Genomic DNA, 25,531 nt, shown 5'->3' with positions numbered 1-25,531 from the left:
TTCTTACGACTTATATAAATCTTTTTTAGATAAGAGACCAGGATATTTGGAAACCATTCTCATCCATATACTCAAATTTAAGATCCCTCAGAGAAGCTCTTTTATCTCTTTGGGTGGAATCCAGGAGGCTTCTCACTGATTGCTCACATGTTCTTCCACTTTCTATAAAGAGAGGTTAACTCTATTATTTTTCTCCCTGAATTCATTTTTATTCTGACAAATAAGCCCCCTTGCTTCCGAAAGCAAGTTTTGAACATGCTATTATTACGTTGTTACTATTGTGTATTTATTTGCTACGTTTACATGTTTTAATTACTACTTTCTTCTGTGATCTATGTTTTATCGCTAGCAGGGTCTTGAGGGCACAGCGAAATACACGGAGGTCGGAGATCTTACGCATTTCCGGGGGCAGTTCATTCCACAGGGCAGGGGCTCCCACAGAGAAGGCCCTCCCCCTGGGTGTCGCCAGCCGACATAACTTGGCCGATGGCACCCTGAGGAGACCATCTCTGTGGGAGCGGACTGGCCGGTGGGAGGCTATTGGTGGCAGAAGTCGGTCTTGAAGGTACCCGGGTCCTATGCCATGGAGCGCTTTAAAAGTGGTAACCAGCACCTTGAATCGCACCCGGAAAACCACTGGGAGCCAGTGCAGCTCGCGCAGGAGGGTTGTCACGTGGGCACAATGGGTTGCGCCCATAACCACCCACACGGCCACATTCTGGACCAGTTGGAGCCTCCGAGTGCTCTTCAAGGGGAGCCCCATGTAGAGAGCATTACAATAGTCCAGCCGGGAGGTGACAAGGGCGTGAGTGACCGTGCGCAAGGCGTCCCAGTCTAGAAAGGGCTGCAACTGGCGAATCAGGCGAACCTGATAAAAAGCCCCCTTGGCCACGGCCGTCATATGCTCTTCTAAGTCGTGTATCCAAGAGGACACCCAGATTGCGAGCCCCCTCTGTGGGGGGCAGAGATTCACCCCCAATAGTCAGCAATGGCACCAGCTGACTATATCGGGACGCCGGAAGCCACAGCTACTCAGTCTTGGAAGGGTTGAGTCTGAGCCTATTTCTCCCCATCCAGACCCGCACAGCCTCCAGGCAGTGAGACATCACATCAAGGGCATCGTTGGGGTGGTCTGGGGTGAAGATGTACAGCTGAGTGTCATCAGCGTACTGATGGACTCTCACCCCAAACCACGGATGATCTCACCCAGCGGCTTCATATAAATGTTGAACAGAAGGGGCGAGAGAAGAAGAATACAGGTAGTCGACCACAACTGAGCCCAGAATTTATATTGCTAAGTGAGAAATTTGCTAAGTGAATTTTGACCCATTTTACGACTTTTTTGCCACGTTAGTTAAGTGAATCACTGCAGTTGGTAAGTTGGTAAGTGAATCTTGCTTCCCTATTGACTTTGCTTGTCGCAAAATTGGATCATATGACCCTGGGATACCGCAAAGGTCATGAGTCAGTTGCCAAGTGTCCAAATTTTGATCCCGTGACCACAGGGATGCTGCAACAGTCATAAGTGTGAAAAACGGTCATAAGTCACTTTTTTTTCAATGCTCTTGTAACTTTGATCAGTCACTAAACTAACTGCTGTAAATCAAGGACTATCTGTACAGTATATGAAGCTATCTTGTAATGAGCAAGCCACTCGTTTATCTAGCCAAGAATGCACTTATTTTAACTGGCAGTGGCTTTCCATGATCTCAAGTGGGGTCTTTCATAGCACCTGCCAATTGATGGTATGCAGATGTGATGTCTGTAACCCATGGCACCAGGCACTAATCATGAACCCACTACCGCCAAGGCTTGTGCTATGTTTACTGACCTCTCACCCTATCCCCAAAATTTAGTGGCCAACCTGTCAATCTAATAGCCCTGAGTGCACTTGCAGTTCTTTCTAGTGAGGGAAGAAATTGAAATGCATTAGGATCTGCCAGTTCCCAATGTATGGTATTGCCCCTTTTCTTCCCGTTCTTCATTTATAATGGAATAAACTGAATGCTTCCCTGAGATTTAGAAAAAAGGCATTAGCTGATACAGGGTTATACGAACCAGCAATTTTAAAAAGTGCAAGTCACTTATTAATGCATTTTTAAGCTGCAATCTTGCAGAAGTAAGAAGAGCCATTGAACTTTAGAGCAGAGATGCTTAGGATTGTCTTTTTATTGTCTTATATTCTTTGTGCGTGCCTTTTGGTTAGGAAGCAATGTGTATATGATTTAAATGTGGTCATAAACCATTCTAACACTCCCTCAGCTCAAGAGCTTCAGCACATTTCAGGTAAAGAGGATAAAATAACATTGGAGATATACACACATGGGAGGAAGGGAGGGAAGGAGAGAGAGAGAGAGAGAAAGGGAGAGAGAGAAAAAGAAAGGGAGAGAGAGAGAGAGAGAGAAAGGGGGAGAGAGAAAAAGAAAGGGAGAGAGAGAGAGAGAGAAAGGGGGAGAGAGAGAGAGAGAGAGAGAGAATCCCAAATTGGAAGTATGTTTAGCAATACCAGTGGAAATTGTAACATCACTCTCAATTACAGCAAAATTTTAATCAAAATCTAAATAGATGCAATATAACCAACTTCCCTTACAACTGTTAAATATTTCCAGCATAAAAACCTAAATGTGTTTTACAACTGATCCAAGTCACAACTGTAGAGGCCAGTAAGCTTTTAAAAAAGTGAGGGTTTTCCCCCCCATGAAATAGTTAAATCGTACTTGCTTACAGTATTTCCAGAATCAATAGAAGCCTACCATTGGTTGGCATCGTTATATATCTATTGTACCAAAACTGTCTCTGCTTCGGTCCCTCAAGGAGGACTTCCAATGCTGAAAAACAGTCAGCACTGAGCCTCTGGGAAATTGTACCGCTTGAAGTGAACTCAGCTGCCCTCCTTTATTGGCATTCCAGTAGGCTTGGGAGAATGAAAACCATGGCAAAGAGATAGAAAAGCGTGGAGTGCAAAGACTTTTAGTAAATTGATATAGTAAAAGTTTCTCTGAGATAGACAGGCAATCCATTACCTTGCAAAGATGTGCTGTTTGAATTACGGGATGTCTCTTCCTCCTTCTCAGGGTACTGAGAATAGGTACTGGAAGCCAAAGCTGATTACAATTTTTCTTCAGAGTTACTTCTACATCTACACCAGGGGTGGGTTCTACCTACCTTTACTACCGGTTCGCAACAGGGCCGCGCATGCACATGCGCAGAAGCTGCTGTACATGCGCAGAAGCGTTCTGATGATGTCGGGGTCAGTGGGCAGAGCCTCCCGCCAGTTTTACTACCGGTTCTATAGAACCGGTCCAAACCAGGACCAACCCACCACTGATCTACACACTATATCAGCCAGCAAGTAAAGAGCCGAATGGTTGGAAGTTGTGTCTACAGCATTTTGCTTGTTTATTACTCCATACAGAGGCCAGGGAAGATATTCCAATCAAATTTGAAACCCAGGGAACACTGTTCAAAAGGAAAAGTATTCTAGGACTACATATTTTTTTCCTTCTCATGTTGTTTTGGATGGCCAAAAGGGAGGGGAAAAACCCGCAGCAAGACAAGAGTTAATTTGTAGCTAATCCTTTTTGCTTTTCTTAGGATCTTTTTAGAAAAGCTCACATCCCTGTTTAAGAAAGACCTTTCCTCCCTCTTCCAGACCTTTGAATATGTAGGTGGAAGAGTAGGAACTTGGGAATGTGAATTTGATCCAGCATTGACCAGCCAGGCAGTAAACTCTTATTGTTCTGGAGATACCAATCATACTTCCTTTCTACTAGGGGCAAATCCAACCATTCTGTGCATAACTTAGCTTTTATGTTCAGCAGTGTGATTAACAGGCCACAAGCCACAAAGAATATTTAAGCTTTGTTAAAGCTCTGTAAACAATTTCTTATGAGCTATTTTCATGGATTCTTTTCTAAAGGGAACCTGTTTTCATATTTCAGGTCCTTGTATACTGTATAAAGCTGCTTCCACTACCAATATTGTGTAACTATTCCTGAGTTTCTAAGGAATTCCAAACTTTTTTAAACTAGATTTTTGGCTATATGGTGCTACTTTTAAAACTCTCTGTATAAATTCACAGTAAAAGTTCATTCATTAATCTACAGTATGTCTTGAAATGCCAACATTAGTTACAGGTCAGTGATATATCGAGCTTCAGAATGATGATAACTTTCTCTTGAGAGCAGCTATCAACACCAGACCTGATAAGAGTTGAATAGGCAAACTGTAAAGCTTCAATGGAGCAGAAAAAAAAATAGGAAATAGTCTCCAAATGAGGGTTTGTAACATATGCTTACTAGGTGGAAGAGCTCTACCGCCAATTTTTAAACACTGCACTTGACCTGCAGAAACAGAGACATCTCCTTAAACTTGCATTACTTTCACTTTTCTCATCAAGGTATATTCTTCATCAAGATACATTACATTAAAATAGGAGCAAAAGAAACAGAAGAAATATATAGAAAATAATCTAGAAGGATTGTTACTAACTCTAGAGCTGACAATTGCTTTCAGAAATAAAGTCCGAATTTGTTTATGCTGGAGATGGGGGTAAAGAAAGTAAGTGCAGGGGACAAATACAAATACGAAAAATGCCCCCCTATACATGTCATGCATTCATCAGTAAATTTAAAATAAATAGATTTTTAAAAAATTTGATGAATGCATTCCCTAAAATCTGTAAGGTTGGTTATAATAGCGCAATTAGAAAATAATAAAATGTAGCCATTGTCTTCAGCCATAATTATTTTCCCAATCCTACTGATATGTTCCAAAGCCAGCCAAAACCAAACTAGACATTTGCTGAGAAGATTGGTAATCAGTTACTACAGCTTACTGTATAGATAACGAAAGCACAAAACCTTTTGTGAATATCACTTAGGAAAAACATTTTGTTATTATATCTGGACGAATGCCATTTGCTTGCTTTTCATTTATTTCAAATGTAATTGAACACGGAGCTGAGAAATCTCAGTCTAACTAGCAGAGTTCACTAAGAGTGAATAATCTGGAAATGCATTTCCATTTTAGCACTGTAGCTATGATAAAAAATGTTTAAATGTGAAGATTACTTAACCTGATTTTGCTATATTTTATAATAATATTGCTAATCACCTTGAAATTAACTAACAACACTTTGGCATGAGGACCAATATCCCAGACAAAAATATTAATAGGAGACTTTATTTATCAAAAATAAGAATCAATAAAAAGTCAAAAATTAGTAGATTGTCTTGGCAAGCATCTGGATCATCTGAAAATGTTTCTGCAAAATGTTTCTGAAAATTCACAAACAATATTTAACCTGTTCTGGGAAAGGGACATGTTCCTGACCACCTCATTTTTCCGAACAGATATTCACAAATATCTGGATACCTCAAAACACTTTATTTTGGGGGGCTCTATTACTATAGTTCAGGAAGGAAAAGAAAATGTTTTATCATTAGCCCTAAATGGATTGGATTAACTGAACAAATATCTCTCTTTACCATATTTATTCAAGGTTATATTCCAGGACATTCTCCAGGTTCCCCTCAAATAAGACAGAAGCTACAAGAATATAAGTCTCAGATTACCTCCTTTTCATTTTTTAATTACTGTTGTTGTGTTCTTACAAAGGGACCCCAGAGTAAGTTGCAATTTCAATTTCTTTATTACATGACACTGCAACACAGGGGTGGGCTGCTGGGGGTTTGGGAGAACCTCTAGCTAAGATTCTGTGCAGTTCAGAGAACTCCCAAATCCCACTCCTGGATGGCCCTGCCCGCCCCACCCCTCCCAGGAGTCTCCACACGGCTCATTTTGGATGCAGGTAAGTGCAGAGCACGCACAGAGGATTGGGGAGGGTGAAAAATGGGCCTACTGGAAGTTCAGGAAGGCCGGAAACGGCCCTGTTTCTTGCCTCCAGAGGCCCTACGGAGTCTGGGGAGGCCGTTTTTGCTCTTCCAGAGGCTCGAGGAGAGCCCAGGGAGGGAAAAAACGCCCTCCCCCCACTGTGGTGCAAGAGGCTGACTAGGCCACGCCCACCATGGCCACACCCACCCAGCAACCAGGAAGAGAACCCCTTGCTAAAATTTTTGAAACCCACCCCTGCTCCAACACCTCACTTCTCTATTTTGCTTCCCTTCCCACTCTTCTCCAAGATCTCCCTTTGCCTGTTTGCTGCAATTTTTCTTCAGAGTTGTATTAATACACTACAACTATTCTGCTATAAAAGAGAGAGACGAAATTAATCATTAAAACTTTCCTCCCCCAGACAACAAAAGCTGATGTTAGAGCAATTTAAGATGGATAATCAAGAAGTAAATCTGAAGCTAATCAGTCTTTAATTTTTCAACTTGAATCAATAGCAACTAAATGTAAAGTGGATCGATGTTGCTTAGAAGTGATGTATTTAAACTAGAAGGGTATTTACTAGTGCTTCTCTGTATATTACATTACAAAAATATTTCTTTATTTGTAAAACTTAGAATGGCAACCCATCTTACCTTGGGTAACTCTGGGCATTATTGCCTCAGCCCTGGAGGTTATAGATATATTTAGAAAAAAAAAATTGGAAGATGCCAAAGTTACCATCACATAGATCTCAATAAAAAACGAGAGAAAAAGAGCAACAATTCTGAAGCTCAATTTTAAAATGAATGCATGTAGAAGAAGAAGGGAAAAAATCCTAATCTGGCATTTTGGATCATGGGTATAATAACAAGGGAAGGTAGGAAAAAGTGGAACCCAACATATGCATATAGTAAAGGAACAAACAAAAACACTGTGTACTGATAAATTGTAAAACTACAGCCAATGCAGGAGAAAGCATAGACCAACCAAAATATGTGTTTTAGTGAAGTGTACAAATTATTATAGAATATGATTATTACTTGTTTAAATAACTGAAGGATGTGTTGAGTAACCTTGGAGTTTGTGCATGGTTTTACCTTATTCATTACCTTGGGTGGAGTTATACTAAACAGATGGCTAAAGAAAAATGTATGTTGACTATGGAAAGCTTTGTTCAGCGATAGAGAATTATAGTTCAAACAAATCATAGATGTCATCGGTCTTGAAATGTTTAAAAACAGACAGGAACAATAGCAAAAATCTGGAAGCATATGTTTACACGATAGACACGGCCACATCATTACTTAATAATTTCTTAATAGGTTCTTCTCGTACTCTAAAATCAGCTGTTTCTAAAGTCGTCGTGTCATTTAAACTCAGTCTGGAGTTGCTGACATTAAATCATTATTAACTTAGTAGAAGGTGAAAAGCTCTCCAGTCCTGTGGTGAGTCACTTCTTAAGCTGCTGTACATCCTGAACTGATAAACAGCAAAATCAACAGCACAGGGCAATTGACCTCATTTAACCCAGACTCAACAAGTTTTAAGAAAATGCTCTCCTACAATCTTTTGTCTCTACACACAAATGTCCTTCTTTCAGAATACATATATAATGTAATACACTGGAAAATCTAACTACCGATCCAGTCAAAAGCTATGGGGTTCTAGCTATGGGGAGGGCACATTCTTTTATAAAGCCCAATTTCCTGAAAATCCTTCACAAGGAATTTGAAGAATATTTACTAAAGTCATGGCCTCTCCTACCCTGGCTCTTTTGAGCGTAACAGTGTTGTATTCCATTTATCCAAGCTACTCTGAGTGGGCATGACAGGAAAATAACTAAAATGGATAGATAAAAACATTTGCTCCTTTATAAAATTTATAAGATACGGAATGGAAAACTGGTTCTATGACTCACTGTTGGATTAATCTATTCTTGGTTTCTGCCAATTTTGCCTGGGCTAGCCAAATAGACTGGCCATTACAGAGATTGAAGGTCAACATTCCAGGGAGATCAAATTTTGGATGTCTGGAGAATATGTATGCAATCCACAGAAGGATATCTGAAGGATAATGATGTGTTTTTAAATGTACTTGTTGTCTCTAGCATTTCCAGTTAACTGGACACAGCAATTAAATATATGAATCATAGACAGAATGTGCAATTGCTGTATAGGTTACTAGGAGGATGGTTTCTTTACTGCCACTGTTTATCCTGGGTTGATATAATTTTGTATTCCTCTGTAAATATTTAATTTTCCCCCTTTTCTTTTCAGAAAACATTCCTAGCATAACTGCAACAGGTGTGAAATCTTATAAATCCGTCCCACTCAACATTAAAAGGTTGATAAATAAAATGTATTTAAGGCAGTGTTTTACTTCATCCACAAAAATGCATTTCTTCCATTTAAAAATGTGAAGTGTCAGTAAGATTCCTTAATAATACAATTTCCAATGAACAGCATCCTTTGTAATAAAGTAAGGTTTAAGAGATTTTTTCCCCCTTGGCAACATCTCTTTGAGGGAAATAGAAAATGGAACCTGCAATTGATAAAAGTTGGTTCCCATATATGTATTTTATAAAAACATATACTGGATTTTATTCATAACCCTATTATAGAAGAAAGAGTAATTTGAACAACATGTTCAGCAGATTCATACACAGGATTCTATTCAAAAAACACATTTCCATTTACCTTGGGTATTCCTGAGCAGTCAAGCCACTTCTGGAAAATGTTTTCAATCGCCAGACCATACCTTCCAAACAAATAAAAAATTAATCATAAAGATGTAATGTATGTAAGTGTGTATGTGTGTATAATCCTTGGTTATCACCGTTTGTTCAGCAGCTATTCAAAATTATGACAGAACTAAATGAAAGGTATTTACAATGGGACCTTGTAATTCTGTCTGTTGCAATACTCCAGACAAATCATTATGATTTCTGACAATCCTGCCAGAATCCCACAAAACAAGTCAATAGAAAAGCCAGGAGAAAGTTAAAAGTTATGTGAGGTCCTCTTTTAACAACCTATGTGGCCCTTGCTTAACAACAGATATCAGAATTGTTGTTGCTAAGCAACTTGGTCACTTGATGTCACCTAGTATGACCATGTCATGCTCTGTTGCTAAGTGATAGTAAATCCAGTCCCAGTTGCCATCATAATTTAAGCATTGTTTGGGTGTGTGTCTCTGTGTGTGAGACACACACCTATCTCCCCTTATACACACACAGACACACATGATAAAAAACATAATAGTTGCACTTACTCTTAAGAGCTTATCAATTTTTCCATTTTTGTAATTTCTTCATACTTTTTTACTAAAGCAGATAACGAATGGAAAATTCCAGATATTTAAAATTCCCTAATACGAGTTTTCATACGTACATTCATACATGTTCATCTATAAACACATTACTATATATAAATTGGCATCCTTTCTTTCTGGGTTCAAGGAAAGCAATTAAGGCATAGCTGTTCCTTCTAAGACAGGAGGAGGACATGCTATGATTGAAGAGGTGAACCTGGCATGATTTCCTATATTTTTCCCAGTGGGATCTGATCCCTGCCCCTTAGAGTCCAGCAGTCTGTTTTCACAGTAGACAACCAACTGCACAAGGAATCCACTGGTTTCCCAGCAGATAGCCTTCAGAGGCAGTCACACTGCCATCAAGACTAATAGCCATTGATCTCCATGACAGCTATGAATTGATCCAACCCCCCTCCCTTTTTTTTTAAGCCAAAGGAGATGGGCCCTAAAATTTGTTTACACATTCCGCATTTTCCCACACACTTATTTCTTCCATTAGTCTGATGCAACAAGAGGACAATACTTTGAAAAAATAGTTAAACCTTTGCCAGCGAAGCATCATTGTTTATGAAATAATCTAGTCTACTAACCTGATTCTGCTTATTTAGATATGATATGTCATTGTAATTGGTTGAAAATTATCAAAATAGGTTTAAACAAATACTCAATCATTTAGTAATGCGATAGGATGACATATCATTGCACTCACCATAATGTATAAAACTACTGTATTATGTCTGCTTGTTTGTACCCTTCAATGGGGTGAAACAGCATTATAGGACAATATTTTTTTAGCCAATAAACCTGAAATGGGCTACAGAATGCATTCAAAATCCAGGAATTTTGAAACCCATAATTCCTGTGGGATTGAAATTTGGCAAAGTTGTGCTACAGCACTGCTGTGGTCAGCCACAGGCAATGATCACCATTTTCAGCACTCTCTGCCAACTTCCTGTAAGAAAAGTCAATGGGGCAGGTATTTGCTCCTGTTCCCACTGGGTCATTTTGTTTCTTTGTTTAGATAAAGAAATAACTCTGAAATGATGACCCAATGGATCATGGGTTGCCTAATATACTTTAAAGCCCAAAACAGAACTGCACATAGTACATAGATAATACAGGGTTCTATTTCCATCTTGAAAGATAAGTATAGTATTTCCACTGTAAACAGAATTCAACATTTAGAAGTGTAAAAATTGTTCATTTGGCAATGAATTATTATATAAGAATTATTATATAATTATTATATAAATGAAAGTACATGACAGCAGAGGTGTATACAGGTAGTCTTCGACCTACGACCAGAGTTGAACCCCAAATTTCTGTTGCTAAGCAAGACAACTGTTAAGTGAGCTTTGCTCCATTTTACAACCTTTCTTGCCACAGTTTTTAGTGAATCACTGCAGTTGTTAAGTTAGTAACACGGTTGTTAAGTGACTCTGGCTTCCCCATGGACTTTGCTTGTCAGAAGGTTGCAAAAAGTGATCACGTGACCCCCAGGGCACTGCAACCATCATAAATATGAGCCAGTTACCAAGTGTCTGAAGTTTGATCAAGGGGATGCTGCAGTGGTCATAAGTGTGAAAAACAAGTCACTTTTTTTCAGTGCCATTGTAGCTTTTGTTGGAAGTTAAAACCCACCCCTCTCCTAGAAAAATGAAATATTTTAGGATATACTAAAAAGGCAGAATATTTCCCCTAAAAGAGAAGTAGAAACTCAGAGAAGTAGAAACTCAGCCCCCGCACCTTTGTTACTGGGCCATTAAGGCCTGGGCAGGTCTATTCTACATAACAAAGATCTACCTCCTTCAGGCAGAGCCATTTAATTGCCCTTCATTGCACCACTCACCAAGTTTCAACCAAACCTGTGCACAAACAACCTAAAAGGCTAGCTAGGACCTCTGACAGCAACGAATCACGATACTCTTCCTGTGCCCCAGGAAGTTCAAAGCCCAGAGGGGGCATAAAACCCAGGGACACCCAGCTCTCTTCCTTTTTTTCTGCTCAGGAACCCAGGCCATGTGATTCTGCTCAGGAACTTAAGCTACGTGATTCTGCCCAGGAGCTCAAGCCATGTGATCCTGTTCATCAATAAACCTTCTTTCCAAGCAACTTCCATGAATCCAGTGTCTTTTTCCCCACTTGGAACTGAACCCAGATGGACATTTCTTCCAACACTTTGAACAGTCACTAAATGAATGGTTCTAAGTCAAGGACCACCTGTAATCTGAACCACTGACCTAACCATTTCCAAAAGATGCAATTTTTTAGGTGACAACAAGAAAAATGTAATTCATGGAGAATAATCCTATTGATCAGATGTAATTAACTACATTTAATTTAATTTATATTTCTCATTCAATTCAGTTACTTATTGTTTTAGTCCTGGTCCTGCTCATTTTTTGTCTGGGCTTATCCTCTTTATCAGAGTGTAGCATCCATTATTGAAAGCCAAATGCTGCTCCTAATTCCTGACACAATATCCTGCACCATTAATACAGAGCACTGTCCAAATTTGTGCTGGGATCCAGGATTTCAGGAATTTCAATAAAATTAGTAGGATAATTTAATTCCATAATTTATAAAGTAGGATCGCTCCATTATTTGTTATGGAATAAGTGTTATGTTACTGCTATTCATAGCAAATTTTGAACTAGCTCCCTGTGAGCTAGTTTCACAGCATATCGATTTTTAGGTCTATTGTACACAACAGGCACATAACTGGAAAACTGTCTTTGAAAATCAGGATCAAAACAATGGCATCTTAGAAATTCAGTCTCAAGTCCGATAGTGTTTATTATGGAAAGCAGATATGATTATGAATCAAATGCTATCTCATGCCATTAAAATCGTGCTGCTTAAAAGTTTCACAGCAATCCCCCCTTCCCAAAGCTAATACACTGTACAAATTGTATAGAAATACATTGTTTTTAAATCCAATAGAAAGTTGAGCAACTAATATTATCTTGTGTATTTGATTTCTTTTTCATCATGTTTCAGGCAGTTCTATTCATTTTGGTTGCCATTTCTTATTGTCTCATCCATTTGGGTAATCTTCAGTTACATTCACTTTTCCAAGTCTGCCCTGATTAAATTGAAGAATTAGACTGCCTTCCGAGACCGCAGCCTTGGAATTTTCCATTCAGATGAAATGGTCCTTTCTGGTATTGTACAACTTCCTTAAAGCAACATTTCATTTGGACTGGACGAAGAATCCAAATTTTCTCAGTAATTTAAATAGTGGCTGACATTCTCTAAACATTACCAATTCCCCTTTCTCTGTTCCCCAGATTGTAATTTTTACAGCCTCCTTGTGTCCAACTGTGCAGCATTTGATCACTTACTTAAGGGTCAGGCATATTAACTCTCAGAAAGATTGGACAAATGGCCATTTAAAAATTAACCAGACCGCATCATCTCAGATCTCCATTACTCCAGTATTTTAGACTGGATGGTTTTCATGTGATTACTTTTAGAATCTTTTAACCCTACATTATTATGTCCTGAAGGTTTATATTTATCTGCATAACAAATATAAGCCAATGCCTTTATCAGTTCCAACAATCAGTAGGGTTAGGGACAACAGGAGTTTAATTTGTTTCTTCCTTTAATTTCTTTTAATTTATATGAAGAAAAAAAAACCAAGTGTGATGCTGATCCCAATTTGATCTTTTTAGGAATAATAGAAAAATATTTGTTATATAACATTTGCAAACTCTAGATATCCCTTTAATATATAAACCAATATTAGAATACTTCATGTCAAATGAAGACATAAAAATTATTTAATGCTTCTACATTAAAGGTTCTCATGACATAAAAGTATTACTGTGGACTAAACGTTACACTACAAAATAGAAAGCTATTGCTGGGAAACACATTCTTAAACTATGCATTTTGGAAAAAAAGTTTGGCAAAAGTTCATATCTGTGCTGTGAAGTGTTTCAAAATGCTCACAAATGACTGCTTAAAATAAGAAGCTGGGAATGACTGGCATGAAGAAAAACACATTTCAAAGCTATAATATTAGAGCAAGTGAATACATCTGTTAGTCGAATCCCAAAAATGTTACTTATGCTTACTTAAGAAGCATTTTGTGTTTCATTTAATCAAGAGACACCTCCATCATAACCTAAAGTGCTTCTAAACTATCATTTGATATCAAAAGAAAAAAAACAAGTATTTTTATAATGGGGAGAAGTAATACAACAAAGTCTAAACTTCTTTCAGGTCAAAGAAATATTGTATATAATTAAATCCAAATTAACACATTTCATTTTACAAGTACAAACCTCAACTCTTTTCTTAACTTTGTGCTAAGAATTAAAACTTATATTGTAATTAGTGGAAAAAACATAATTGCCAGACATATAAGCATAGATGAGAGCATACTTTATATACATATGATCTATTATTTTTGGCACCACACTTTCTCTTCTCTTTATTCATAATTCTGGCAGCATACTATAAGTCTGGCCATAAAATAAATAGAACTGAAATCTTGCCTTTCTTTCTGAAGGAAAATGAAATATAATTTCCATACTTTTACTGGAAATTAAAATATTCTTGGCATATTCTTAAGCAGCCATTAGCTTCCTAGTTTTAGTAATATCTTAACTGATAAAATTTAGAAAAGAGAAAGAGAGTTAAGTTTATTCAGAGATCCTAAGAGACTGAAACAAATTAATTTCACCAAGAAAAACAGAAATACCACTTTTTAGCAAGAAAGACAAATCCATTCAAAACTTCCCCAATACTGTTCAAGCACATCATTAGTGGAAATAAAATTGATACCATAATTGAGCACAATGTATTTACATAATTTACTGTACAAAAACCAAGTCATAAAAATGCTCTTTTAATACAAAGTAAATGGCAAAGCTTTGCAACTAAAGACAGAAAAATCAGAGGGCAGACATTGAAAACAAAGCAAAGCCAAAAAAATTTGGGAACTATCCCAAGTGCAAGTTGGGGGGGGGGGAATGTGGAAGCCCAATAGGTTCCAGGAAATTATTTTGTCAAGAATATTAATGTTCTTCAACCAAAATGTTTTACCAGGTAAGCAGAGCACTCTTGACAAAGGATTATTATTATTATTATTATTATTATTATTATTATTATTATTATTATTATTATTATTATTATATCTTTAGTGAGATTCACAGCCTTATGATATTCACTGCAGAGATGCAACTTTACTACATTCCTGGAAAATGTACACACAAGGTTTTCATAAATAAAATATCTGAATCATGATGTTTAGACTCACATACCCTTTTAGCTGGGGAAACTCTTCTAATAATAAATGAAGAAATTCCTGAATAAAAATAACAAAATACTGTTATTGTTGAAAACAAGCACTCATAACAACATTTTATAACTATTCATTTGACATTGAATATCCATAAAAGGTAGATGTGCTTATGAAATTCTAAGCCACATATAATAAAAGCAGATATAAGAAATGTCAAGTTTTAACAACTATCTTCCTCAAATACAAGGGCAGTACATTATATTTTCATACATTCTCATAATCAATTTAATGTAATCACCAAATACTACTGTAAACTGAACGGCAATAAAAGAGAAGATTAAATGTAAATAAAGCTCCCTGTATTTCCCTGAAAATAAGACCGGGTCTTATATTAATTTTTGCTCCAAAAGACGCATTAGGGCTTATTTTCCAGTTAGGTCTTATTTTCAGGGGGAAATGGTACTAATTGTTTTCGTTTGGCTGACAATCTTAACTGACAATCTTATTTTTGGGGTAGGGCTTATATTACACGCATCCTGAAAAATCATGCTAGGGCTTATTTTCTAGTTGGGTTTTATTTTCAGAGAAATAGAGTATATGAATGGCTACAATTCCATATGTTTCTCTGTATTTATATATAAAACTTACAGTTATATTTTTATATGTGACATTTAATCTCCTGTTTGTGATCTTTAGATATAAACTTGTGTACTACTTATCTGGTAATTTCAGATAAGTGGATAATAACCATAGGCCCAGGGTAAACCCAACAATTGCAGAAACATGAACAAAAAATATTATACAAAGAGACAAAACATATCCCATTACGAGGTGTACACATGCTCAGATCAAGGGAATGCCGAATGGCGATTGAAAAAGGGAAGAAATGAGAAAAAGGGTGGAAAGAGTAGAATATCCTACAGAAATTTTAAAAAAACTTGCAGAACTACATTCCACATCATAACGCAATGGAAGATTCCATTATATTATGTAAGCTATATTTCAGAAGTTGAAGAGTTAATATTTTAACAAGAGAAAATAAGCTGGCCATCGAGATATTTAAGTTGTGTAACCTGGTTGCAAATGGCATCTTTTTCACTTTCATAATACAAATTACAGAGATGCAGTTGAGGATTCCAATAGACTAGAGTAGAGCTTCCCTGATTATTTTTATTATTAAGACAAGCATGCTTCTGTCTGCACAGTTCTTGGTATCTATAGCCTAACTGTATCTGTAAAGATGTCATAATATTTTAGAGAGTAGTACAACATTTTCCAAGATGGATTATTATTCAACTGTATTATAATTAGTTTTAAATGTGTTAATCCATTTTGAAGTAAATCAACGAGATACTGCTGACTATTAAAGATATAAATAATGTAAAGGTAACTAATGTCTGTAAACTCAATCTACACAATTACACAAGATAGTTATATGAATTCTCAATTCACATTTTTATGCCCAAAATGCACTAGCATATAAAGGGTTGTGGGTTTTTTTGACAGACTGTTGGAGAAACTAAAAACTGGAATATAATCAAACTAACCACATAATTTAAAATGAAATACAAATGCAATTATATCATAGACTAATTTTTTTCCTGGTGCAATTTTTAATTATTGAATAACGTATTTTAAAAATCCAAGGGATATGGATATATAATAATATTATATGGATATATAATATATAATTTTAAAAATATGTGGCTAGTTTCAGAATCCTAAAATGTTTTTAGGCATAAATATGTCTTCTGAAACACTATTATAAAAACTCCATGCTGCTAGAAAAATACTTCATATGAGCACACAAACTGGATTTTTAAAATATTAAAACATGATAAAACATGCATTTTAAAAATGTACCAATGACATTAGGTATGAATTAGCTAATATACACATTTAGCAGCTCAATGTTACATTTATTTCTTTATTTCACCAGATGTTATAATGAACATATTAAACTCAGCAAAGGTATACATTTTTCATCACCAAACTAAACGTCAGCCTTAATTACACAAGTGGAATCAGGACTTCAAATTCATTTCTATTTATTTATAGTTACCAGCACTCCATGTATAACACAAATTTCATCAAAAATATTATTCAGTGGATTCTCTAGTAGAAACCAGAATGAACTCATTTTTTAAAAAAAAAATCCCTTCCTAAAGTTCCAGACTTACTTTCTACTCAACTAAAATAAACAAAACTACTATTAAAAATATAACTGAGCTTGCAGTCAAAATGAAGGGAGAAAAGCAAACTGATTAATGCTTCACATGTGAAGTCATTTCCTTGCACCTGTGGCTCAAATCTAGGAAAAATACTACAAATGCTGCTAGAAACAAGACTAGTATTCAGAATGCAAGAATTATTTATTCTTTAGTTATTATACTGTCGTCTTCATGCTCTTAACTGGTAGGAATTCAACCCGATGTTTTTAAACACTAAAACATTGCAATACTTTTATTTATTCATATTTGCTTAAAAATCGTACTCCTATTTAGATATGAACCCTGTGACTTGCAGAAGATTTCAGATAATTCTTCCTGTTCTGTACTGCAAAGAAGGAATGAATTCAAATCGAATCGCCAGTCACTGAAAATCCTGATACACATTCCTGCAGACTTATTTGTATAGGCATAGTGCACTTTAACTAAAAAATAAAACAAAAACAAACTTGTCCGTTTGTATGATGTAACTGCTCCACCCTTTGCAGTGCCTAGCTGCCAAAAATAGTATTATTAAAAGTGCTGCCGGGGGCCATAAAATGGTTACCTGCCCCTGATCTCATCTTGCAACAGAAGTGAATATATTTCAGGGTGAATAAAAAAATTGCAGTCTCTCAAGCACAGAGACAGATCCATGGCATGCACACAAAAATCTAAGTCTATGTAAACATATTGTCTGAAAACACGTTGAATCAAAGCTTAACTTGCAACCTTTTGGAGTACAATTAGATGAGTGTTAGAATGAAAGTTAGGGAAATTTTGTTTTCCTCAATCTTACGAGATTTTGTTCCATTGTTTGTTGTGACATGAACATGTGGGATCTGGGACTTCAAAACCGTATGCCACAAGTCCAATTTCCTATTAGGGAGAATGCTGAATTGCAGAATCTTGAGTAAGAAAATATTCTTATCACATCTAAATAACTAAAAGGTAAATTATTTGATATTAGCTTTAAAATCTAATTTGTAAACATTTGCCTCTAGGATAAGAACAAGAATGAAATGTTTCATATGGTGAGAGAGCAGCTGGGGAATTTATAAACCAGATTTCACAGCAGGCTGCTAGGCAAAAAGAAAATGACCAGCGGATTAGCATCTCCATTGTAACATGATCTTACTACAATGACTAATAGCCTTATGAGCTGAGATCCTCCAATGTTTTGCAATATTTATGTAATTTGCTAACCAAATTGATTTAATATTAGGCTAGCAGAGCTAAGTGAAACAAATTGAAATCTCTTACCTCTTCAATACTGTTCACAACAGAAATAATGCATGGTGTTAGCTGGTATATAGTTAGATTGCAGTACTACACTTTTCTCATTTGCAATTGAATCTTATTTGGCAACACATAAGCACATTTAACTCTCCGAGATTTATTGTTAAGAAAATATATTTATGGCTGAGGTATAAAATAAACTAAGCATTATCATCACTATAATGTTGAGCAAGCCATGTTCAGAAACATTGTTGGGTAATTCTAGAGAAGGCTTTTATTGTGCAATCATTGTAAGTTTCAAGTGATAATGTGTACTTTCATTTGAAGGTCTCCAATTCTTTTCTCTAGGGAGAAATCTCACTTGCCTACTAGAAAAAAATCTAGTAACAAGTAGAAGGACAGAATAACTGCATATAGTAAAAGTCTTGGTGCTCTATGAGCTTGGTTGTTTGTGGGCAGACATTTCATTAACCCAACTAGATAACATCATCACTACTAATAAACATGGGGTTTGCTATCTGTTTATAGAGATAGTCCTTGACTTACTTTATTTAAGTCAAGGACTTAATTTAGTGACTTAATTCATTTAGTGACTGTTTGAAGATAAAACGGTACTGAAAGAAGTGAAAAATGGTCATTTTTCACACTTACGAAGTCAATGGGGAAGCCAGGTTCACTTAACATCATGTTATTAACTTAACAATTGCAGTGATTCATTTAACAATCGTGGCAAGAAAGGTTGTAACGTGGGGCAAAGCTCACTTAATAACTGCCTTGCTTAGCAACAAAAATTTGGGGCTCAATTGTGGTCATAAGTCAAGGACTACCTGTACGCAGTTGCTTGTCCTACTTTGGTGGGGGTGTAGATTCCTCCTTGGTGGTTCCTTGATTAGGGTATTGTTTTCTGTCTGATTGTTTGCCTGTCTGGCACTGATCCCTGCTTATCTAAATGTAGGATGCTGGAGCTGTGTTGTAATCTTTTTGTTTTCCTTCCTAAATTTTTGTTGTCTTTTTTAAATGGTGCATAAATGTGGTTTACAGATAGTCTCAGTTATTCACTGCCTTGTTTAGCAACTGCTCAAAATCACGATCATGTAAAAGAAAACAGACCCTGCAATCAGTCCTTACATTGCAGCTGTTGGAGCATTTTATGGTCAGGTAATTGTCATTTCTGAGCTTCACTAGCTTCCAACAAGCAGAATTAATTTGGAAAGCGGAAGTGAAAACGCAATTTGCAATCATGTGATATCTCATTTAATGATCCCAGTGATCCATTAAACGACGTGGAAGTGACATTGCAATTCCGAAATGCTTACATGATTTTTTACTTAATGATTGTGGTGCTTAGCACTGGAATTGTTGGTCCCAATTGGGTGTCAGTAAATGAGGACTGCTTGTATACCTATGTGTCTATTATGGCAGATTTGTCTGAAATGCCAGCATTTCCAGCATTTTTGGATTTGGCTTGCTCTACATACTGCTTTTGACAAGTAGTTACAATCCTTTCATTTGGTAGCTCCGTTTCTATATGTACACAATATTATCAAAATAGTTATTACTCTGACTAGCCATAATTTTAAGCTATATTACTGATTGTATATGAAAGGTGCAAACACACATCAAAAGGTCATTCTATTATGTCCTATTTCAAAAAATCAAATTAAAGAAAATACCTTTTCAAAAATACTCTTGCCTTATATTTCTGGTTGACTGTTAAATCCTAATTTCAATGACTGTATCTTAAAAAAAATGTTTTCATCTTCGCAATTTCCCATTTATTGTTGCCCAGTTTGGACCTGTGTTTGGACCATCCTCATAACCATTCTACTTCAGGATTATAATATACCGTATATACTGTAAGAATATGGGAGATAGAAACTGAAATTCCAAAATTTATACCTTAGTCCATTTCCATAAATGGCATGAAAGATTATTTAGATATTAAATAAGACCTTTCCAAATTTTCGCATATTATTTTAACATTTTTATAAACTGAATGCCGCTCATCCTGCTCTCTTTGAACAATGCTATCTCTGAAGATCACATACATACTATTTAATTTCTCTGATATTCTTTCAGCAAGAAAAAGTGCAGAAGTACCTGAGAGAGTATCAATTGTCCATGGAATGCTTGCACGTATTTTCTTAAAAAAGCAAAATATGCAGCTTCTCCAATTTTTTCTGTGAAAGTCTGAAGCAAGAAATAACCCTAGAAGAAACCAAGACAGGACAGTTCTGTTTCAGATTTGCTCTGAAGTTAGCAAAATGACTAACAAAATGTCAGCATACAGTCATTATCTTACATGGTATTTACCTAGACCTCATCTGGCCAATAAATTATGGCAATGGAAACTTACACACTATCATTTATGATTTCTTTATTTTTTATTGTTTGAGGTTTTAGGCTATTTATTGCTAACTGTTTAACAAAAACAATCAGTGAAATATTTCTAAATTATTCTTATCAGTTAGATAATTATGCAGGTAGTCCTTGGTTTATGATCACAATTGGGACCAAATTTCCATTGCTAAACAAGCTGGCCGTTAAGTGAATCTGGCTTCCCTGTTGCTTGTTACTTTGCTTGTTGGAAGCCAGACAGGAAGGTCATAAATTGTAATCACATGACCCAGGGATGCTGCAACCGCCATAAATGCATGTCAGTTGCCAAGTGCCCAAATTTTGATGACATCAAAATGTAACCCCGTGTCCAAGTAACACATGCTACTAGCCTCTTTCTGTGATTCATAGAGACCACAGAAACATTATCTAGAACTCTGTTTTCTGAGTAGCCAATCTTCTTGGTTGTTTCCAAGGATCACTGTACATGAAATTGCAGGATTGCATTATGTATTGAATGGAATGGGTTTTTGCATGGAAGTATGACTCCATCCCACTCTCTAAGGTTTAGAAAAATTCTGAAGGTATATGGTGCAGATACATACACCTGCATTTCTGAATGCACTATACCAAATCACAAAATCTGAACAGGTTCATATAAGATGTTCTAGGGCAGTGATGGTTAACCTTTTTGCCATCGTGTGCCAGGAGGGGGGGGGCGGGGGAGGTTCGCACATGCCGGTGTCCACACCCATAATTCTATGCGCCTGCCTTGCGCATGCATGTGCAATCCCCCCTCGCCCCCATTCTTGGCACGTGATGGCCTGATAGGCCCGTTTTTCTTTCTTACCTGGCTCCAGATCCTCTCTATGCATCTGGGAAGGGTGAAAAGAGCCTTTCCCATTCCCTCAGAGGAGTGAAGGGCTGAAAGGATTAATTTCCCAACTCCCGGGTGGGATAGGAAGTGATGTTTTTTACTGTCCCCAGCCTCCAGAGCCTCTCTAGGAGTCTCTGGAGGCTTGGGACAGCAAAAAAGTCACTTCCTGTCCCACTGGGAGTTGGGAAATGGGCCGTTTCAGGCCTTTGGAGGGCCTCCGAGGGAGTGGGGAAGGCTGTTTTCGCCCTTCCCAGATAAATAGAGAGGATCTGGAGCCAGGTAAGAAAGAAAAACGGGCCTTCCCCACCCCCTCCAGCCCCTCCAGAGGCAGGAAACAGCCTGTTTTCCTACTCCTGGTGGGCCCAGAAGGCCCGAAAATCAGCTTGCCGGTGCGCGCATACATGCCAGAGTTGAGCTGGCGTGCCCACTGATATGGCTACGCATGCCACCTGTGGCACGTGTGCCATAGGTTTGCCATCACGGTTCTAGGGCTTTGAAAACATAATATTGACATGTTAAATTTCTGTGCATAAAACATTTGGTTTCCAATAAGAGCACTAAGCATTCTGACCTTTAGGTAGTGAACCTGCATGAATATTTTTTCAGCATTGAGGCCATGTTTGACTACAGAAGAACCAGATTCAGTTACTTTGCCCGTTTTCTCTTTGTTTGGCCTAAAAGGGTACAAAACAATAACATAATTTTAGACAAAGTGACAGAAATATATTTATTATTTCATAAAATTTCATTATCAAAACACTTGATTAAAAACAGGAACAGCATAATATTTGATTCACGGACTCGGTTCTGAATTCTCTGTTCAATGAAACTCTCATCGTGGAAAAGTAGTGCAATAATACAATTTTCTATTGTAATATTGTTTGCATGGCTAAATAAACAGCTGACTCTGAAGCGATAGCCCAAGTTAAGCTGGTGTGAAGCTACTTAACTCTTCTCCCAGACATTATATCATATCGTGCGGCATTCTGCTAAGATATGTTATACAGACAGGATCATCACATCATAGCAAAGGGAAATGAGAAGAGATGGAAACATTCTAGATGAAAAAAAAAAATCCAGTTACACATTTTTATTGCTTTTATCCAGACTTCATTTTAGCATCTCACAAGGCCATACCTATCAAGTAAAAACATCTTATTTCATCTATGTCTACCATGTTTAAAATGTGCCAGGTTTTCCCTTATTTTTCTTCTATTTTATAATTTCTTCCTTTAAAAAACAATGACATACTATGTTTTGGTTTCCAAATTTTCATTCAGGAGGTCTGCAATATCCTCTACCAGTTCTGATTGATTCTATTCTTCATCAATTAGTGGTCAACCCCTGTAGCTCTACCAGAAATGCATTCATTTACAGAATTTTTATACTAACCGTATCATTAAATTATTCTGTTTACAGCATAGATTTAAACACACACACCTTGTTCTGTTTCAGTTCAAATGATAACATACTACAGTGAAGCATTTATATAAGTTCTCATGAAAGCTGGTTTCCCTATAGATAGTCCTCAACTTATTACAATTTGTTTAGTGACGGTTCAAAGATACAATAGCATTGAAAAAATAACTTACGACCATTTTTCAAATAATTTTTAGGCATCCCCAAGGTCAGGTAATAAAAATTCAGACACTGGGCAACTGGCATGTATTTATAAACGTTGTAGTGTCCCAAGTTCATGGAATCACCTTTTGCAACTTTCTGACAAATGCACCACTTGCTGTTTTACAAACAAAAAAAACAGCAGCAGTCCATTAAATTTTTTTGTTATATTTATTAGCCAATTATTTTAGCTTATCTCGTTGTCTTTTGATACTGGGAGTTGCTCCAATCCCTTTATCTACTTTATTTCTTCTTTCTGTACAGTTTCCAGCATAAATAGCGGCTGAATGTTGGTTTTATGTTATATCTTTGACATTTATACGGCAATATATCACAAGTTTTAATAGTTGAAAAATGCTATTAAAATTGAACTTATTTAAAAAGCTGCCGTCAATGGCAGGTTACACTCTGTAAGAGAATCTCATATTTTTATTTGTTTGTTTGTTTGTTTGTTTGTTTGTTTGTTTGTTTATTTGTCAAGTACGTATTAGATAATACAGTGTATATATATATATATATATATATATATATATATATATATATATATATATATATATATATATGTATAAGCATGAATTGAATACATAAAATGAATACACTTAAAGGGAACATTTGGACAGGGACGATAGGCACGCTGGTGTGTTTATGCACACCCCTTACAGACCTCTTAGGAATGGGGTGAGGTCAACAGTAGCCAGTCTAAGGTTAAAATTTTGGCAGATTTGGGATGAAACCACAGAGTCAGATAGTGAATTCCAGACATTGACCACTTGTTGCTGAAGTCATATTTTCTGCAATCAAGTTTGGAGCGGTTCACTTTAAGTTTGTATCCAGTGGTGGGATTCAATTTTTTTAACAACAGGTTCTGTGGGCGTGGCTTAGTTGGGGGTGTGGCTTGGCAATCATGTGACTGGGTGGGCGTGGCTAGCTGGTCATGTGACCGGGTGGGCGTGGCTATGTGCATAGGGACTACTCAGAGGGCTGAAAAAAAGTCATTTCTGACTGGGCCTCGCACTTTTGACACTTATGACCATCCTCACATTTATGCCCGTGCAGCTTTCTTAACAACCATGTCACTCATTTCACAACTGCTTCTCTTCACCATGGTGACAAGATAGGGCAAAAACGTAAAATGTGAGGACAGTCGTAAGTTCGAGGACTGGTCAAAAGTGCGAGGACCGGTCAGAAATAACTTTTTCAGCCCTCTGAGTAGTCCATATGCATAAAAGGATACAGCAATAGAGAGGGATGAAGGAAGGGAAGGGAAATTAGAGTAGGAGGGAGGGTAAGAGAGGGAGGAAGAGAGGAGAAGGAGAAAGGAAGAGGAAGTAGGGAGGAGAAGAAGAGGTGGAGGAAGAGAAAGTAAGAAGGAAAAAAAAGAGAGAGATGGTAGGTTTGAGGAGAAAGATTGCTGTACAATAAAAAAGATGAAAGGGAAGAAAGCCAACCCCAAACAAATATAAAGATATTAAGATAAAAGAATGAATTGTTAAACTTTAAAGAATAAAAGAGAACAAATATGAATAAATAACAATAATTAGAAACACACATACAAACAATGTATTTTCTTTGAACAGAGTATTTGGCCAGTTCACAAATTTAAACAGTGTTCAGTCATTTCAATTAAATTTACAATTTCTATATTTCCTTTTTGCCATATTTATTCCTCATCTATTTTTGTAAAAAACCAATATTACCCTTCATCCTCATCTCCAATCTTAATCAAATTCAATTTTTCCCTTCTATTCTATATTATACCCCTTCCCATTGTCATATATTTTTATATCCATCCTCACATTGGTTAATTATGTAATATTACAGTTGTTTAATATAAATTCAACATTTTAATATAAATCAATTAGCTATATAACTACCTTTTTTGTATATTAATCAATATGAACATGAATATTCCAATTATTTCCATGCAATCCAATTTCTTACAAATCAATTAATTATATTTACCAATAATAATAAACCAAATAATTTCCCCCATATATTCCTCCAAACCACAACTTAACCATTTCTGCTTTCAGAAATATACAATTAATAGTATCTCAATTATTACAATTCCCTAGTTAAATAGAGCTTTTTTTCTTTTGTGTTTTAAAACTTGAACTCTCCTCTTTTTCCCTAAATTTCCCATTGTTTGCACCTACCTTTTTTGGTGAGGAAAAAGAAAAGAAATCTGCCTGCCTAATTATCCAACCTTGCAGCAACAGCAAAGCAGTTTCAGTTTCGATTTTCAGGATAGCTAGGGGAAAAAAAAATTGCTCCAGCAAGCAGCAGAGCCCTGAGCAAAACAGCTGAGACAAATCAGCTGAGACTCGGGAGCCGATCTAAGCAAGGGCTAATTAGCCTATGCTGAAGCTCCGCGGGCCAATAAAATTACAAAAAAACACCGAACCATTTGTTAAATTGCCTGCTCGCCCATCCCTCGCCCACCACTATTTATTGGCAATAAATAGTGGTGCGGAGGGGCGGGGCAAGCCAGCAATTTAACAAATGGTTCGGCTCCTAGAACCGGCAGAATCCCACCACTGGCTATAGGGCGGCCCAAGCTGTCTCAGGAATTCTGGAAGTTGAAGTCCACAGGTTGTAAAAGAGCCACAATTGCCCCTGGCTACAGTAGGCTGGCGCCGCGCGGGTGGGAGGCGGTGAGGGGCAGGCGAGCCAGCAATTTAACAAACGGTTCGGTGTGCTGCGGGGCCAATAAATTACAAAAAAACACCAAACCGTTTGTTAAATTGCTGGCTCGCTCGCCCCATTTATTGGCAATAAATAGTAGTGCGGAGGGGCGGGGCAAGGGGCAGGGTGAGCCAGCAAATTAACAAAGGGTTCGGCCAAACTCCC

The 25,531-nt window shown here is 37.0% G+C and overlaps 1 protein-coding gene across 1 annotated transcript in view; it reads right to left on the bottom strand.

The window, feature by feature from the left end:
- Positions 1–25,531, bottom strand: part of AOPEP (aminopeptidase O (putative)) — a 207,280-nt gene that overhangs the window by 104,191 nt on the left and 77,558 nt on the right. The window contains exons 8-11 of the mRNA XM_070938690.1: positions 21,633–21,735; positions 19,948–20,055; positions 14,421–14,464; positions 8,532–8,592 (exon numbers count right to left, since the gene is read on the bottom strand). Of these exons, the coding sequence (XP_070794791.1) occupies positions 8,532–8,592; positions 14,421–14,464; positions 19,948–20,055; positions 21,633–21,735 (316 nt within the window). The remainder of the gene's footprint in view (positions 1–8,531; positions 8,593–14,420; positions 14,465–19,947; positions 20,056–21,632; positions 21,736–25,531) is intronic.

Source organism: Pituophis catenifer, unplaced genomic scaffold (genome assembly GCF_029215685.1).
Source record: "Pituophis catenifer annectens isolate HBS135680 unplaced genomic scaffold, rPitCat1.0.hap2 SCAF_2, whole genome shotgun sequence".
NCBI classification, from domain to species: domain Eukaryota; kingdom Metazoa; phylum Chordata; class Lepidosauria; order Squamata; family Colubridae; genus Pituophis; species Pituophis catenifer.
The sequence above is the reverse complement of the archived record's forward strand: the minus strand, read 5'-3'. Positions and strand labels throughout refer to the sequence as shown.